The 17,703-nt window shown below is 37.8% G+C and overlaps 1 protein-coding gene across 2 annotated transcripts; it reads left to right on the top strand.

The window, feature by feature from the left end:
• The first annotated feature begins 4,918 nt into the window (after positions 1 to 4,918).
• LOC128599973 (uncharacterized) lies at positions 4,919 to 13,762 on the top strand. 2 transcript variants are annotated; one of them, XM_053612055.1, is made up of 4 exons: positions 4,919 to 6,261; positions 6,589 to 6,788; positions 9,584 to 9,664; positions 12,212 to 13,762. In XM_053612055.1, exons 3-4 carry the CDS (start codon positions 9,648 to 9,650, stop codon positions 13,062 to 13,064), a joined length of 870 nt encoding a protein of 289 aa, XP_053468030.1. In that variant the 5' UTR covers positions 4,919 to 6,261; positions 6,589 to 6,788; positions 9,584 to 9,647; the 3' UTR covers positions 13,065 to 13,762. The 2 variants fall into 2 exon arrangements, with proteins under 2 accessions (XP_053468030.1, XP_053468029.1); XM_053612054.1 differs by having other exon boundaries at positions 4,919 to 6,788.
• Positions 13,763 to 17,703: the final 3,941 nt, after the last annotated feature.

Here is a 17,703-nt window from a genome sequence, read left to right on the forward strand (position 1 = left end):
GCACATCACAGCTATATTCCTTGGTCTTACCCATTGTTATGAATGACTAAGGGAATTTGTTATCCGTTAGTTAGCTTGACCCTTTGTAACTAGTCGCTTCTAGTTTCTGTCACTATCTAGCTCCATCTGACCTTTGAAGGAGGGTCACAGATAGTCCAGATGGCCACTTAAAATCTCTTATGATCTTATCAGATGGACCAGACATAGCTTTCCTTGTGCAACTGATAAAAAAAAAAAAAAAAAGTCTGTCTGAAACATACGCTACACTTAGTGGGCCTCATTTATCAAACTGGATATAAACAAATTCATTCAAAAATCACTTATATGGGGGTGGGGCCTCTGCCCATTCTTTCTGAATGGCCTCTTTTATCTTTTTTCCTAGGCTTGCTTCCCTTTCTTCTTTCTTCCGTACCACTGCCTCTGCTCGTTCTCTCTGCCGTCTATCCTTCTCCTTTTCCTCCTTCCCTGCGTTCACAAACCAGTCCACTATCTTCTCTGTCTTCACACATTTCTCCCTCACTCTCAAGCCTTTTTTCTGTTCATTCCATACAGCTAATCTCTCTTTCATTATCTGGTATAGCTGTTCATCAAGAGTACCTTCCTCGGGCCATTTCCACTCAGCACTAGTCTTCTCAGTCCATTTTTTACAATAATGCCTAATGTCCTTCTCATCTGTACAGTGTTTGCTTATCACCTTCTCTATCGGGCTCATCTCTTTCTTACATTCGGCCATAACTCTGCTGCAGGTCGTGTCTCACACCTCTCAGCCCTTAGAGTCTTTTGTACATGCCCCCCCTAAATCCCCTAAGTTATCCCTCACAGCCAAATGTTTTCCTCCTACCTTGTCCTACTGTTCCAGCCTGCTTAGCCTATCTCGTACCGATTTATGTCTGCTTTTCCCTTCCGTCCGTACTCGGTCCAGCCAGCTGCCCTAGGGACTCACATACACTCAGAGTACATACATTCAATTAATTAAGACGATTAATTAATTAATTAAGACGATTGAATTAATCTTATGATTCTTAAGTTTAAATTTAGGTAATTCACACAGCCTCACACAACGGCCAATCCGGCAATTCTTACATGTTTACACTGTTCTTAGACATAATATTTACAACACCTATTCAATATTACCCAATTTTGGGGCCTGTACTTTTTCACTTATCATAAGTGTTTTTGGGAAGGAATACAACAGGGGAAAATTATATTATTATTATTTGTCATTTAACTGAACAACACATTCATGGACTGACTCACTCATTTCTCAACAATGGCCTGAAAATGCACACTTTTTCCCCCCACCTTCAATCTTCCTTTTTTTTTTTTTTTTTTTTTTTTTTTTTTGTGGTTATATATTACAGGTTTGGAAGTTCTTATTTACACAATGGGCAGTCTGACAGATGTCTAAAATATTTACAATGTTCTTGCATGCTCCCCCAATTTTTTAAAACACTCACACAGCAGTTATTGATACCAAAGAAATCATAATACACACAGTCACACCCGACTCACAGAAAGTCTGTACCAGATTCAAAACATTCAAAAAAAGCAAAAATATCTCACAATGTTCTGTCTAAGATATTTCTCTTACCCAGCTCAATCTGAAGAGCACACACACACATTTTTTTTTCCTTTTTTTTCTTTCTTCCACACAGATGAGACACACAGATAAGAACAGATAGGAACACACACACACCACTCCTTTTTATAAACAACGCCCGCAAGCTCACATACACATATTATATTCACACACTATTACACATATTTATTTTATTACATACACACAATTGTGGTCTCAGAGTATAAAGCGCCTTCACACCAGCTCCGTATGTATGAAGCTTACAGTCATATAAATTAAATGCAACTTTCTCCAAAACTAATTTTTAAAGCTTATCCAACACACATATCTCCTTATGTATGGAGCTCATGTTCAGAGCACTAATGAATACATTTTTCACTGTCTCCAAAACTAAGTTTCAGAGCTTATCGCACATGCATGCACGCTCTCACACCACACTCATACGATAAGCACACACATTTGTTATTACACATTCATACACCGGGCACGCTGGGTCCATTCCCTAAGTTGCGTGACCCGGACCTGGGCCCAGGATTTATACCCCTCTCTATCCAGACCTGGACTCAATCCAGCGGTATTAGGGGTCCCCCACCAATGCAGCCGCCACCTCTAGTAGCTGGTATCTGGGGTTTGAGGCCTCATATCCACCTGCTTCCTATCCAGCCCTGGAATTTTTTAACCAGCGGTATTGCAGGACTTTCACTCACAACACATACAATTTCATTAAACAGTCTTATGAACCTTATTCATAGCCCTTATACAATTACAATTGGTTCACACTTCTCTTACCTCTTCTCACTCACCCAAGGTTCTTTTGGAGACCAACTTTAGTCTTTCTTCCCACCCCGGGGCTTCCCAATCGTAACAACAGATCACTAAAACAGAGCTTTGAAATAACAGGCATCTGCAATGCCTTCTTCCTACATGGCCTATCTGTTGCTTAGAGAGTGAAGTCCCACAGGAGAGATTACAGACATATAGATCTTAGCCCAGTCCCATCTGGGGTGCCAAATGCTGGCCCAAATGTAGCCTATTACCGAAAAACACTTAAAATTCAACATAGAAGCAAATACTCACATCTGTAAACCCAGTTGGAGATAGAAAAAAAAGACACCAGCCGTGAGTGAGAAGAAGCAAGGGTCCAGATTTATTGGTTCCGTTCCACCACACGAGATCCACACCGATGAGAATTCTCAGAAGTGATCTGACACCCAGAGCTCAAGCTCCAGTATTTATACTGTATTTACACAGTAGATAACCAATATATTTCAGAAAGACTATGATATCAATACCAATAGGGTTAAAAAGAGCTCATCTACACTACCATTATGTTTTGAAAGAGGCTTATGAAATTTACCATTATGTTTTGAAAGAGGACTTTCTGGATACCATTAGGTTCGAAAGTGGAGAGAGACAAAACAATTTAGAGAGACGTTGGTCTCACTATTATTGCGCGGGGGCAGCTTAACTCAGCTACCCTTATAAATGGCTCCTCATGGTTTTCTCTTAAAATTAAGGCCTTCCTTGCGAGACAAGAATCTTCACCATCTGAATTATGAGTAAATTACATTTTTCTGTATTTCTGGTTTATAATTTATTTTCATATTTGCTCTATATCTCTATTTTATATATAGCTATACTGCTTGCAAAATGGTTTACTGTACTTCCTACTTCATAATATCATTATATTACCCTTCTACTATCCTACATATCCTACTACTCTTTATATTACCTTTATAATATCTTAATACTCCTTTTTATTATTCTTATAAAGTTATATGTGTGTGTGAGAGAGAGAGACAGAGAGAGTGTGTGTGTGTGTTATGTCTACATGCCTGCCCTTGACTGTACGAGAGTGTGTGTGCGTTTGCACTCCTCAGCTCTTACACTTCTTTTTGACTAATAAACCATAGTGTGTTACTCTTAAAAGATCTTAAAGTGTGAATCCAATTCGTCAATATCCGCCTAATACCGCTTCTGTGTGTCTAGGTGCCTGTCGTCATTTTTCCTTCTCTTCTTTACGGGAGGGGCTGGATTTGGACCTGAACACTCACTATCAGCTCGCACATCTCACTGCTGACATCATGGTGCTACTTAACGTTCTTCGCAGCACCCCCTCTGGAAATGGAAATGCGGGGATCCCCCCCTCTCAGATACAGAATCCACCCCGTGAATGTGTGTATTGACGCCTCTACACAGACAGACCCTCCCTCCAGTGTTCAGTCTGAGGATGATGTCATCATCGCTGATCTGGGCTCTGACCATTCTTCCCTCTTCTCACCTGTCAGTCCACCCTACTCTCAGTATTCTCCTTATTTCACCTTTGCTGACTATCCCATGTCCCCAGGACACACCCCATTTTCTTCCCCCTACCGCTCTCCTCAGGATTACGCACCCACCAGTCCTGTGAATTTTCAATAAAATTACATATTACTCATACTAGGTCTCCCTCATGTTTATTTCATGTCATTTTTATCCACAACATACCTCACATGTTGTAGTGGTTGAGCTGAATTACTGGAAGATTCAGCAAACATCATGTTTAGAGGCCCCGTTTCACGATTTTGTCATCTTATTTTTTCTAGCTACAGTATCTGTGACCCTTAACTTTCACCATTTTGTGGGCATCACTAAATACATATCAGCTGTTTTGTGAATGGGCTTGGTAATCTCTTTCATGTAATTTTCATTTAGCAACATATACACATGAGTAGGAAGTATGGATTTCTACAAACAACTTTACTGAAAGATTCATAAATGAGGCCCATTGGCCTTGTACATACCAACAAGTACACAGGCTCTGACTGTATCCCATCTATTGCTGTGTACAGTTTGTCAGCCCCCCCCCCAACCCCCTTCAATCCCCCCACCTTATCAATCAGTGGAAAATAATCCACTGACCAGATATTATTTGGGAGGTTGATCATTCTCAGCGCAGCAGTAACACTGACATGGTAGTGTGAGACTGTGTGTGACACTAGTACAAGTGTATGAGGTGTATTCTTGTTTCATTCACAGTTTGTGTTAATCATTCTTTACCCTTCATCAGTGTCAATTTTTTGGTTATTTTCAACCACGGTGAAGAAAAATCAAGGGCAAAGAAGAAAAAAGAAAAGAGAGCATCGCTAAATTAAATAAATTGTTGGGAATGAAATATTGAAACTAACATGGCCTTAGTCTTAATAGAAATATATATATATATATATATATATATATATATATATATATATATATATATATATATATATATTTGGAAGTGTCAGAAGATTGAAGATGAGGGTAGGTATACAGGATTTACAAGCAAATGAATAAGTCAGCGGAAGAGGTGGAGTTGTGTGTTTTCTTGAACTGGTTTGAACTTCATTGTTTTCTTCCAGCACTGAAGCTGGTCTGAAAGTCAGAACTGATTCAACTGAAATTATATTTATGTCTGATCATCTATCAAATGAAAACAGTTGAAGGCTACATTTATGTTTCATATTCAGCAGAAATTTTTATCCAAAGTGACATATGAGTGAGGCAGAATATAATCGAAGAATTTATTCAGCAGGGAATGGTAAATGTAAGTTTGGTTTACGTTTTGTCATGATAAATTCTTTTTAGGCATGTTGGGGCATGTCTCAAAGTTTCCTTTCTCATTAATGCCTCAAAGTTTCGATTTTGGGTTTCAGACTTCACCTAACTTCAAAGGACAATTTCAGACATTTATAGACATCACAATAAGTCCAAGCCACAAAGTGTTAAGAGAAAAGTTTCAAGATGAATAAAAAGGGCTTAATTGATCATTCTGGCACAACACTGTTGAAACTGTTATGTGTGTTATCTCCAGGATTGCCGTGATCATACATTGTATACCCTTTTTATTGAAAGGTGGCAGTGACTAGCCATCACTCTGCATCGTTTTGTCTTCAGCTCTTTGTGAGCTTTACTTTTTATGGAGTTTTGTGGGCATCATTAATAGCAAATTAACTGTGTTGTGAACAGGCTTGGTAATTTCTTACGTGTAATTTGCATTGACCAAGATACACGTGTGAGTATGGAGTACAGTTTTTTAGTTTAGTTTGGCATATGCAAATATTTGCATACAATTTCACTGAAAGATTCATAAATGAGGCCTTATAAGTACACAATAGGCACACAGTCTCTAAGAGTATCAGTCTCTGACTGTACCACTGGGGTCTTGATGCCCAAAGACACGTTATTAGTCAAACAACAAAGCCGAGCTGGTTTGCAGATCAACCGATGGGTTCAGCCTTGGTTCAATCATTTATACAGTTCTAAAATACTGATCTCAGTCCCCATTTTTCATTTAGTCACCCCATTTATTTCTGAAATCCTGAGCCTACCCTCCCTTACTTCTTTTTAATGTTGGCATGGTAAAACCAAATCTCTCTCTTTTTTTTTTTTTTTTTTATAAAAAAAGGATTACTCTCCAAAATGGTTACATACATCCCCATCACAGACAGGTACCAGTATACTGATTAACATTTAGTTACATTCTTAAGCACAAGTTCTGGTGGATTAACTAATTTCTTTGATTATAACTAGTGTCTTAATCACCTTATACATTAGTTATACATGAGTTGGTTATTCACTGATTGATTAAAATATTCCATATTGTTGTTTACAGTTTGCCAGGACCCCTCTACCCTGTCAATCATTGAACAGATATTATTTGAGAGGTTGGTTATTCTCAGCACAGAAATAACACAGAAGTATGGTAGTGTGTAAGAGTGTGACACTGGTACCAGATATATTAAATGTATTAGGTGTATTCTTGTTATATAAAAAGTGAAATGTTATTTCAAGCACAATTTATGTTAATCATTCTTTCATTTTCAACAGTGTCTGGTTTTGTCCACAATACTTTATTTATTTATTTATTTATTTATTTATTTATTTTATTCTCAAATAAGATTAATAAAAATCAAGAGCAGAAAAAAGAGGATGTCAAAGAAATAAACGGATGAAAATAAAATATTGATGTGATCATCTCTTTGCTTTTAAAGGAAAAATATATCTGTTTATTCAGAAGCAAAGCAGTCTTCATTTGGACAGGATGGAAGGTATATCAGCAAGTTTCACAAGCAAATGAGGACGCAGTAAGTCAGCAGAAGAGGTGGAGCTGTGTCGGTTTGAATTTCTTTTTATCCATCGACTGTTTCATCAGTAAAGCAGGTTTGAAAACTGCATCTGACTCATTCATTTGGTGAGTACATACTTCAGCTGGCTCAGTTGATCTTTTACTTAACATATAGTATATATAGTGTTTAGTTAGTAGGACACAGATAATCTAACCAGGTTTTGGTTACAATTTTGGCATGAAAATTTCTGCTAGGATTTCCTTTTAGGCATGTTTGAGCATGCCTCAAAGTTTCATTTCTCATTAGGCTGACTCAGAGATTTCTGGTCTCAGACATCAATTCAAATTCCCCAAATTTTTAGACATTTAAAGACAATACTGTAATGTCCAAGTCATCAGGTACTAAGTGAACGATTCCAGAATGATTGAAAAAGGACTTATTTGATCCTTATGATACAACATTGTTGAAATTGCAGTGCATGTTATGCACAATTGTCTTGATCCTCCTATGCTTGCTACTTTACCTTTATCCTGTTTGTACTCATAGAAGTTTATTTAAGCATGTTGTACTGAATAAAGGAACAAGGTTTCTGGGTTTACATAAATAAATAAATAAATAATTATTTGGCATGCCAAGCTGGGCTATTTGCAAGGCATGGGTGTTTGGTAACGTGTAGTTTGTGAAATTCTTAAGGGAGGTCTGCCTTTATATATCTGCCTTTGAGCTTCTGATAATTTGTAAAGTTTAATGTTTATCTCTAAGACTCGATGTAAAATGTGATTTATGTACTGCACATACCTTTTGTCAACTCACTGATAGTACAGATTGACTCAGACCTCCTGAAATCCTGAGTGCATTATATTTCTTATTCTTCATGACACATTTATACTTAGGGCTGTCTCTCACTATGTTGTATTTCTTATTCTTTGTGTCATGGTGCAGTGGTTCTCTGTAACAGAACACATCAAGGTCAGAGGTGATAACGCGCTACAGCTCAGCCTGTAGGCCTCTTTCACCCTTCTATCCATTCCCCTTCCCCTTTTAACATTTTTTATTTTCATTTACCAGTTGATTGTCCTAAATTATTATTTTATTATTATTCCATCCATCCATCCATTTTCCATACCGCTTATCCTACACAGGGTTTCAGGGGAGCCTTGAGCCTATCCCAGGGAACTTGAGGCAGGGGACACCCTGGATGGGTTGCAGGGCACAATCACACACACACACATTCACACAGTACAGACAATTTGGAAATGCACAGAGGAATCTGGAGTACCCGGAGGAAATCCCCAAAGCATGGGGAAAACACGCAAACTCCTGCACACAGAATAGAGGCGGGGTTCAAATCCGCAACCCTGGAGGTGCAAGGCAAATTAAATATTACATTTTTTTTTAATTATGTAATAATTAAGCATGTTCGCCTCACACCTCCAGGGTCGGGGGTTCGATTCCCACCGTTGACCTGTGTGTGCGGAGTTTGCATGTTCTCCCCGTGCTGCGGGGGTTTCCTCCAGGTACTCCGGTTTCCTCCCCCAATCCAAAAACATGCATGGTAGGCTGGTTGGCATGTCCAAAGTGTCTGTAGTGTATGAATGGGTGTGTGAATGTGTATGTGATTGTGCCCTACGATGGACTGGCACCCTGTCCAGGGTGTACCCCGCCTTGTGCCCGATGCTCCCTGGGATAGGCTCCAGGTTTCCCCGTGACCCTGAAAAGGATTAAGTGGTATAGAAAATGGATGGATAGATATATAATAATTATTATTTTAAATAGTATTCATTAATATATTCATCTATATCATTGTTATTATTATTTATTATATATCACAATTGGACCACTCTTCTTAATGCACTCTGAACTGCATTCAGCTGCTATTTCTATCTCCACTGTAATATAAATTACAACTGAGACTACCAATTTCTGCTTAAGGTGCAATATTTGGATATTACAATGGAAATTGTGTTGTGTGTTGTGTTATCTGTGATACGTGTTGAATGTATCATGTTGTGATGAAACACCAAGAAAAATTACTAACAAATATAAATGTATATTGTGAATAAAATGATTGTGATTGTGACTGATTCTAAATCGCCTATATCAACATAAGAGAATAAGGGAAATTGCATGGATGACTTCCAGGACATCCTGCACAATGGCTGATTCAAGAATCCTTGTTCTGGCACGTAAAGTCCCAGTGCTTAGTGTAGTGGAGCTTAGCCGTCTCCGATAGTGAGTTTCACCACTTCCCCAGCCTTCCATATGTCTTCCAGGCTTGTCTTCTGTTTCACAGTCTCTATAAAGGAACTTCTGGTCATTTACAGATGAACTTGGAAAGTACTGAAGATTTGCTGCTCCCTGTTACTATTTTTATTACTGTAAGAAATGAAGTAGTAGGATATAATTCAGGCCATATGTAGTATTTTTTACTCCGTCTCTCTGTTCATACAATATTAGAATATGTTAATGATGAATTTGGAGAAGGTTTGAAGACATCCTGTTGCTGAAATGTTATTTATTGATGTCATAAATAAGTATGGCACCAATAAATAAGTTTTTAAACATGCAGTTGTGGATGAAAGTAAAGGCCAGTGAAAATACTGTATGTCCCAAATCACCAAACATGGCTTTAAAATAGTTTTCAGTCAGTCTTGGCAAATGGTTAGGATATGCTTCTTTAGAATATGATAGAAACATTTTTTTCTAACACATGTAAATAGTCAGCACCTTTAGGTTTTCGGAAATGTATCGTGTGGGGAATTTATTTTTATTCATGGCAAGAAAGCTCTGGAAAATCCCAAACTGTCCGGATATCTGAATCAATCGTACTTAAGGGTTATACAGCAATTCACACACTGACTTTGTGTGTGTGTGCGCGCGTGCGTGCGTGTGTGGGTGTGTGCGTGTGTGTAATTTACAGGTGGTGGAGAAAAAGCTGGAACATTTGTTGTTTCTACACTGAGGAGAGAAAACAAGAGGTGATAATGGCTAGTAATGACAGGTAATGAATTAAATATATTTTTTAAAAAATTATTTACTTGATTAATGATTAATTAATTGTAACACACTTAGCCTAATTATAGTGCAGTATAATAATTGAACCCAGATAAGTTGTGTGTGTGTGTGCAAGACTTAGTTTACCATGTGTTGGGAATGCTTTTAATTTTACAGTCCAGAGTTTCTTTATGTTTAATGTCAGTTTATTATTATTATTATTATTATTATTATTATTATTATTATTATTATTTAACCTCGCTTTCAGTGTCAGACCAACGAACGCCTCGTATAGCCTACATTTTGTAACTTCGAACAAGTTTGGAGAATGTCTGTTTAGTTTTGGTCATTGTATTTTCAAGTCAGAAACTGAAACAAACATTGGAGGTTATTTTGATTGTATTTTCAAAATCCAGGCAGGAGAGAAAAAAAAAGCCCGTCATTTTCGCTTTTTTATGATAAAAAAATCGCAGATGCAACATTTAAAAGAAACCTGTGTTCTTTTCCTTCTTTGTAAATTAAAAAAAGTAAATCATAGGCGAAGTAAAACTGAAAATAGGGCCATTATATCGGAGCTAAAAGCATAACGAAAACGACTCAGCACAACCGCGCGCGACCCATTAAGTGAATCAGAGTGAAACGGCTTACATGCTCGGCTCACTGAGTGAATCAGAGTGAACCGGTTTACATGCTCGACTCACTGAGTGAATCATAGTGAACCGGTTTACATGCTCGACTCACTGAGTGAATCAGGGTGAACCGGTTTACATACTCGACTCACTAAGTGAATCCGAGTCAATCAGTTTATATGCGCGACTCACTGAATCAGAGTGAATCAAATTACATGGTCGAGCCACTGAGTGACTCAGAGTTAATCATTTGAAATCCTCGACTCAATGAGCAGGGCGGAGCGAAACCACTGATCTCTATAGATCAGTGAGCGAAACATATTCCACCAGTGCGACCCGAAATGACTTTTAGTAACCACAAAAAAGCTGAAATTTTAATGACAAAAGATTCCGTTACAGCTGAAAAGATCCAGTAGTCACGATCTCGCGCTTGTAGATGGCGCTGTAAAATTAATAAATACAAAACAGAGAAATACAACTAATTTTATATTTGTAACATGTTAAAAATACATAGTAGGCCTATATAAAATAAATATAAAATACTACACACTTTATTCATTCAAAGTGTTTCTTTTATGATAAAAAAAAATTACAATTATGTTATTTGAAATAAACTAAAAATTAAATAAAATGACTTTGACTAAGGGTTACAATAGCTTTGTAACCCTTCCCAGACTGATGTATTTCAATCAGTCACCTTCTTTCTCATCATTTCTGGAATTTTTTTTCAACTTTGGCATAGTGTGTTACTGGGTAAGATATTTTAGATATCTTCATGCTGTTGAAAAAGTTCTATTTAAGTGTTGATTTGATTGAACAGGGTTTGCAGTAATCAGGCCTGGTTGTGTCTAGTCCAGCTGAACCCCATTATGAATGCAGTTTCATAGATTTGGGGAATTAACTATGGGGACAAATTAAAATTTCACACAGGTCCAGTTGGTATTGGATAACTTTTTTGCTTCAATAAATAACAATTAAAAACTGTATTTTATGTTTACTCAGGTTGCCTTTGTTTTGTCTTAGATTTTGTTTTAATTTCTGAAACAATTTAGTATGAGATATACAAAAAAACAGAAGAAATCAGAAGAAATACTTTTTCACAGTACTGTATGCAGTACAGATTCAGGACATGATTACTTGTATACCTGATCAATCAACCTCTAGAACTATGCTTTAATCTTTATCAGCAACATACGGTTAAATGCCAACATTTTGTCAGAGGACCCCTGGTGGTTGCGTGCCCCTAAGCAGCCGCTTATGTAATTTATTGGTTAGAGCCAGTGTTCTAACTATTTGTTTTACCATGTCAAACAGTTGTACTCTGTTAAAACTATACTCAAATTATTTTGTGCTATTTTGTGTACATTATTACTGTTACCTTATAGGAAAATGTATTCAGTAGAGGAGTAGGTAAAATTGTGTTAAATTGTTTTTTATCAGAACAATGTCTCCAGCTTTAAAATACTATATGAAGAACCACAAATTTATGGGCATGCAAAATTGAAGTGCACATGTTCAGAAACTCTTGGTAGGGTGTCTCGATAGGACAGTTTATCAGAACACTGGCTATGCTTTAGTCAGCCCTGATTCACAAAACTGAATCGAGATCAGTAGTCAGCATTTGTGCCAAACCACCAGAACTTTGGAACATTTCAAAACAGCCATAATGTATGACTGTGTCAAATTGTTTTAATAATGGAAGTAATACCAGAAAACATTACAACCACTTTGGTACATGCCTTGAAATGCTACAATATACAACAGTTTTGAAGCACTCTGACTCATTGTTTTGAGTATACTCAAATCTACTGTTTCATACTTTTGCCCACATTTCAGTGAATTCACATTCTCAATTAGTACAACTATGTAAAAACTCTACAGATAAAATACATGACAAATTAAACCCAACATTGTTTTCTTTTTAGAATATGGAAAAATGGCACAAGTTCCAGACACTGTGAATACAAATACTGTGAAAGGAAGCATGTGAGATTAACCGATATAAAAGAGGACTTCAATAATGACCGCTACCTGGGGAAGAAAAACATTCCCAGTTATCCTGACTGTATCTTCAATGTGGCCAATGTTTGCCATGTAACTGACAAGCGTGGTCTTCATGGAATCTTCGAAGAGGAAGGATTCAAAGGGCATGATAACTTCCTGTGGTGGAGCCTTTCAGTGACTGATGATGACATTGCCTGTGCTAAGACCAATGACTTCGACTCCCCCCAAAAAAACTTGAAAAAGTTCACCACTTCACCTGCATTCCGGAGTGAATCCCGTTATGGCAACTTCCGCTTCACTTTTAATCTAAAAGAGCTCCTGAGGATATACAGCAAGGAGTACTGCCACAGAACTGCTCCGATTCTGCGTGTGTTAGACACACGACTCTACAAGCAAGAGATTGTCTATTCAGTTTTGGTGCATCCACGATATATGACGCACTATAGGAAATACCCTCGCCTACCCTTTGATGATAAACATTTGTGTGGATACAGCCAAGGGCATATGTCCTGGTGCTGCCAGTCTCCTTCAGATAACTATAAACACAGCCAGGAGGTGAATGATGAGGAAGGTGAATATTTTAGATGGGATCATGTAGTCGTGGCCTTCCACATGAAGCGGGGTTGGGTACTGCCTGTAAATCACAGTAGGCTCTTTGAAAAATTGCGTGCATGCGAGGTGGATTCAGTAAATCTGTTAAGAGAGCCACAAAAAAAAATGTCTCTCCGTGAGGCTGAGGCAGAAATCGAGACATTGAAAAATATCTATTTTTGATCAGAAGTGTTTGTTCTTGCTTCTATAATTTCACAAACGTTTTGTAATTCTGACAAATACACCCAGACCACTTGATTAAAATCAGAAGGTATGTCTGAATGAAACTAATATGCCACAGCACTGTTATATTCTCAATTCTGATTGGTCAGAAGGTGCTGATTAATTTCTATAACAACAATTCTGACAGTAGTACAGGCTGCACTATATAAAATGACATGTTTATATTAATATGTTCTTGTGATACATAGAATTGTTGATATGGTGACACTTTCTGCAAGTTTATTGAACATTTATGGAAGGAGATTCAGTATCAGCACTGTTATAATGTTATACTGTTTAGTAATTTTTGTTGCCGCAGATGATATGGGAGAAGACTATCTGATCTCCTAATGATGTCCATAAGATGGTTGTGAAACACCATGAAGCCTGCTGTTGAAGCTCTGCCTTTCATTATATTGAATATGTAAAACCTGCATAAATGCTTTCATATATTCATAACATATACAGTATATCAGCTAGCATTTCATTGTTACTTTGTTCAATGTTTTTGATAACATGGTAGTTTTTGCATCTTTAAAAGTACATTTGTTCTTTTTTTATTGCTCTGTTTGTTTTTTGCCCATTCACCCTCAAAAATGCAATAAAAGTAATGATGGGATTCTTTTGTTTTCATCTCCATTCTGAAAACTGCATATTGGGTGGGCAAGTAGTATAAGTGGTGGTCAGGGGTGGAAAATACTTGAGCATACACTACAGGTCAAAAGTTTAGAAACATTCATTCTTTATTTTTATTTGTATTTTTCCACATTTTAGAATAGTAATAAATTTCCCTGAGATGCTTTTTAAACAGTATTAGAGTTCCCATCTATGCTGGACACTTATTGGCTGCTTTTCGGAATATTTCACTCCAAATCATCCATTTAAAAAATATTTTTTAAAAAATGTTAGTTTTCTAATAAAAGTAATGAATATGTTGGCAGAGTTATATGTTTGTCTACAACACCGATTTCAAACATTTAATCATACACCTTCAGATCATAAGGTTTTTAAGATGAGAAACATTTCTATCAAGTGTCTTTAAACTTTTGACCAGTAGTGTACTGCATTACTATACTTAAGTATTATTTTGGCATACTTATACTTTAGCAAGTATTATTAAAATGGAATACTTAAATGTTATTTACATTTTTAAGAAAAACAACATTCTTGTTACTCTACATTTTTAATTAGACCTTCAAAGTACTCATTACAAATCTCACAGGTCTCTTCTTCTCTCATCCAACCAATGACTGTACATTATATATCAATAGAATGGGCTCCCATGCATTTTATTTACATTTCAGTTTAACTCATAAACAAATTGTAGTTAGCTTTATAGCTAACCATATGCATTGAAGATGGATTAAGAGTGCAGGGGTTGCGTGATCAAACCCAAAGTCCACCTCCCTAGCTACGCTTGTGCTTTGCAGCGGACTCATTTTATGGAAAAAAATGATTCATTTCCTATTTTAGTGTGTGCCAAGAAAACCCAATTTTTATTTTCCTTTTGTTATTGTTTTGAAAAATTAAAAACATATTAACACAATGTACACAGACCCCAATATTCTAAAAGAAATATTTTAGATTCTAATGTCTCCATTAAAATTGTACTGTTATTATTTTTGTACATTTGTAGCCAAAGCAAGTTCACAACCATTTCAAAAAAGAGTGGAACAATAACAATACAATAACCATTGTTGTACAATAACCATTTTCCTGGCCAGAATATTATTTCCCTTAAAAAAAACTCCTCACAGGCACCCTGTCCAGGGTGTACCCCGCCTTGTGCCCGATGCTCCCTGGGATAGGCTCCAGGTTCCCCCGCGACCCTGAAAAGGAGTAAGCGGTTGAAGATGGATGGATGGATGAAAAACTCCTCCGTAAAATGAAACATTTTGAGCTATTAAAATGTTGCAGCTGATCAGGTTGTAATTAAGTCGCTGAGCAGAGCAACAATATATTTTAGAAATTTTAGAACAGGTAATGAAATTACAGGAACATAACACAGACACTATTTGCCAGCTGGAAAGTTGTAGACTGACCAAAAATTAAAAGTCAGCGTGAGGAAGCATAAATTGGGAGTGCGTGTTCAATCTTATGAAGGAAAAAAAAACATGGAAGTTGGTGAAACAATGATTAATATATCCATCCCTCTATCCATTTTCTGTACTGCTTATTTTACACAGCCTGGAGCCTTTCCCAGAGGACTCGGGCACAAGGCAGGGGACACCCTGGATGGGGTGCCAACCCATTGCAGGGCACAATCGCACACACACACTATGGACAATTTAGACATGCCAATCAGCCTACAATGCATGTCTTTGGACTGGGACAGGAAACCGGAATACTTGGAGGAAACCCCGAAGCACTGAGACAACATACAAACTCTGCACACACAGGGCAGAGGAGGGAATTAAACCCCCAGCCCTGGAAGTACAAGGCAAACATGATAACCACTAAGCCACCATGACCCCCTGATTGATATCAGGACTGGTTGTTAAAAATAGACAAGAGAGCCAAATATTGTAAATGTAAAACAATGCAGAGGAATTCAACACCTTCCCTGTAACCTGAGTCCCCTAGTATGCTCTTCATCATCATTCTTCTTCTTCATCTTCTTATTCATATTAATAGATGCCTTCCGTCACATTTCAGGACTGCAAAGATGGATACATATCAGATACAGATGGCAGGTGAAAAGAAACTGTGGTCCTGTGCCCTAAATGCCAGAGCAAGAGGTGTAGAGTCTGATTTACTACTTCTAATAATATGGCAACTTCATTATCACCAGAAAGACAAAAGTCATGCTCCTACCTGTGCCTGGCAAGCCATAACAGAAGCTAACAATCAGTAGGATTGCCAAAGCCAGTGACGCTTTCAGCAGACTCCACTTGAATGACTGGGAGTGCTCAAAGTGTGGGACTCTCCAAGTCTAAAGATCTGTCATGCAGTGGTTCTCACCACCCTCCTTTAGGCTACTGGGACCTGAAGCTTCTAAAAGCAGCTCATCCACTTCCACATCAAAGAATTCGGCATATTCAGTCGCAGGATATGATCCTTGACACAGAAGTTCTGAGGTGTGCCAGTATCCATTCACATGCTCCTGCACAAGGCCCAGGCACCTACTGAAAGAGCTGCTGCATGGTTAACTACACCAGGGCAAGAGCACAGTTGAAGTACAGAAGACCTGAAAGGCATGAAGGCAACCCTCAAAGAGAAACTGGAGCAAGATCACCAAAGGAGCTCATATAATGACGTCAGATGTATCACAGCAGCAGAGCAGAAGTCAGCCATGCGTGAGGGGTGACCATCTGCCACTAACCCACTACCATCCCACATGTACCTAACATGTAGAAGAGCCTTCCAGGCCCAGATTGGCCCCTTCAGTCACCTCCGAAGTAGTCATGGTCATCTTCGACTCACAAATGACTAGCAACAACCTCTTTGTCACAATAAATTATATTGTTCAACTTAAGATGGTAGACATATTGTGTAAATCAAATAGTAAAAATTAATTAAGTCAATTTGTAACACTACACAATATGAAAAAGAGTTTGAGAGAGTGAATTACTTATGCGATGCGCTGTAATATCTAAAGAATATGGCTCAAACCTTATTAGCGAAGCGAATGGGGACCAGTTCTTGTTAAACTTGTGCATATTATCACAAATGAAAACTCAAAAGAAGCACTAAAAATCGAGTGCCTGCCCAAAAGCAAAATGTGAGAGCAGATAGCTAGGGCAATTCTTGATCAGAAACCCAAAGTGAACAATACTGTATACAAAGGCAGGCCTTTAGTCTTATGTTAATGTTTTGATTGTTAGGCTATAAATTGTTTGTTACACTTAATATTTAAACTGAATATTTTTGACACAAATCTAATCTCATCTAATTTCTTCACAATCTCCTAAACAATTTCCCAGTGAGTGTGTGGGTGTGTCCACTACTCAGGATTAAAAATGTGTACATGCTACTTATAGATAAATAGAAAGGGATAGAGTGTGTCCACACAAATGTCCACTCTGAAGACATCCTGAATAATGACATAAGCTCCCACCATCCCCATTTGTAGCTCACAGTGTGTGTTTATACTAGGACTGTAATGCAATGCCACTCACTGTTTCTGTTTAAAGCCAGATTTAAACCAGTAAAGTTTTGGTAGAAATGGCACAGACTCACTGAAACTGAGCAGATGAAGATTGGAAAAAGACCACTGTCTAGTTTCGGTGAGTCTGTGCCTCAGATTCTTGTTCTTGGTTATCAGGAGTGGAATACGATGTGGTCTGCTGTTGTAGCCCATCCGCCTCAAGATTTATTTGTTCTGCATTCAGAGATGATTTTATGCTCCCCATGGTTGTAAAAGTGCTTATTTGAGTTACTGTTGTTTTCCTGTCAGGTTGAACCAGTGGTCTAAACTCTTTCACCAACAACGTATTACCAGCAGCAGAACTTCCAGTTACTAGATTTGTTTTTTGCACTATTCTATATAGACTCTAGAGACTGCATGAAAATTCCAGGAGACCAACGGTTTCTGAAATGCACAAACCAGCCCATCTGGTACCAACGACCATACCATGGTCAAAGTGACTGAGATCATATA

This window comes from Ictalurus furcatus, chromosome 23 (genome assembly GCF_023375685.1).
Source record: "Ictalurus furcatus strain D&B chromosome 23, Billie_1.0, whole genome shotgun sequence".
NCBI lineage: Eukaryota > Metazoa > Chordata > Actinopteri > Siluriformes > Ictaluridae > Ictalurus > Ictalurus furcatus.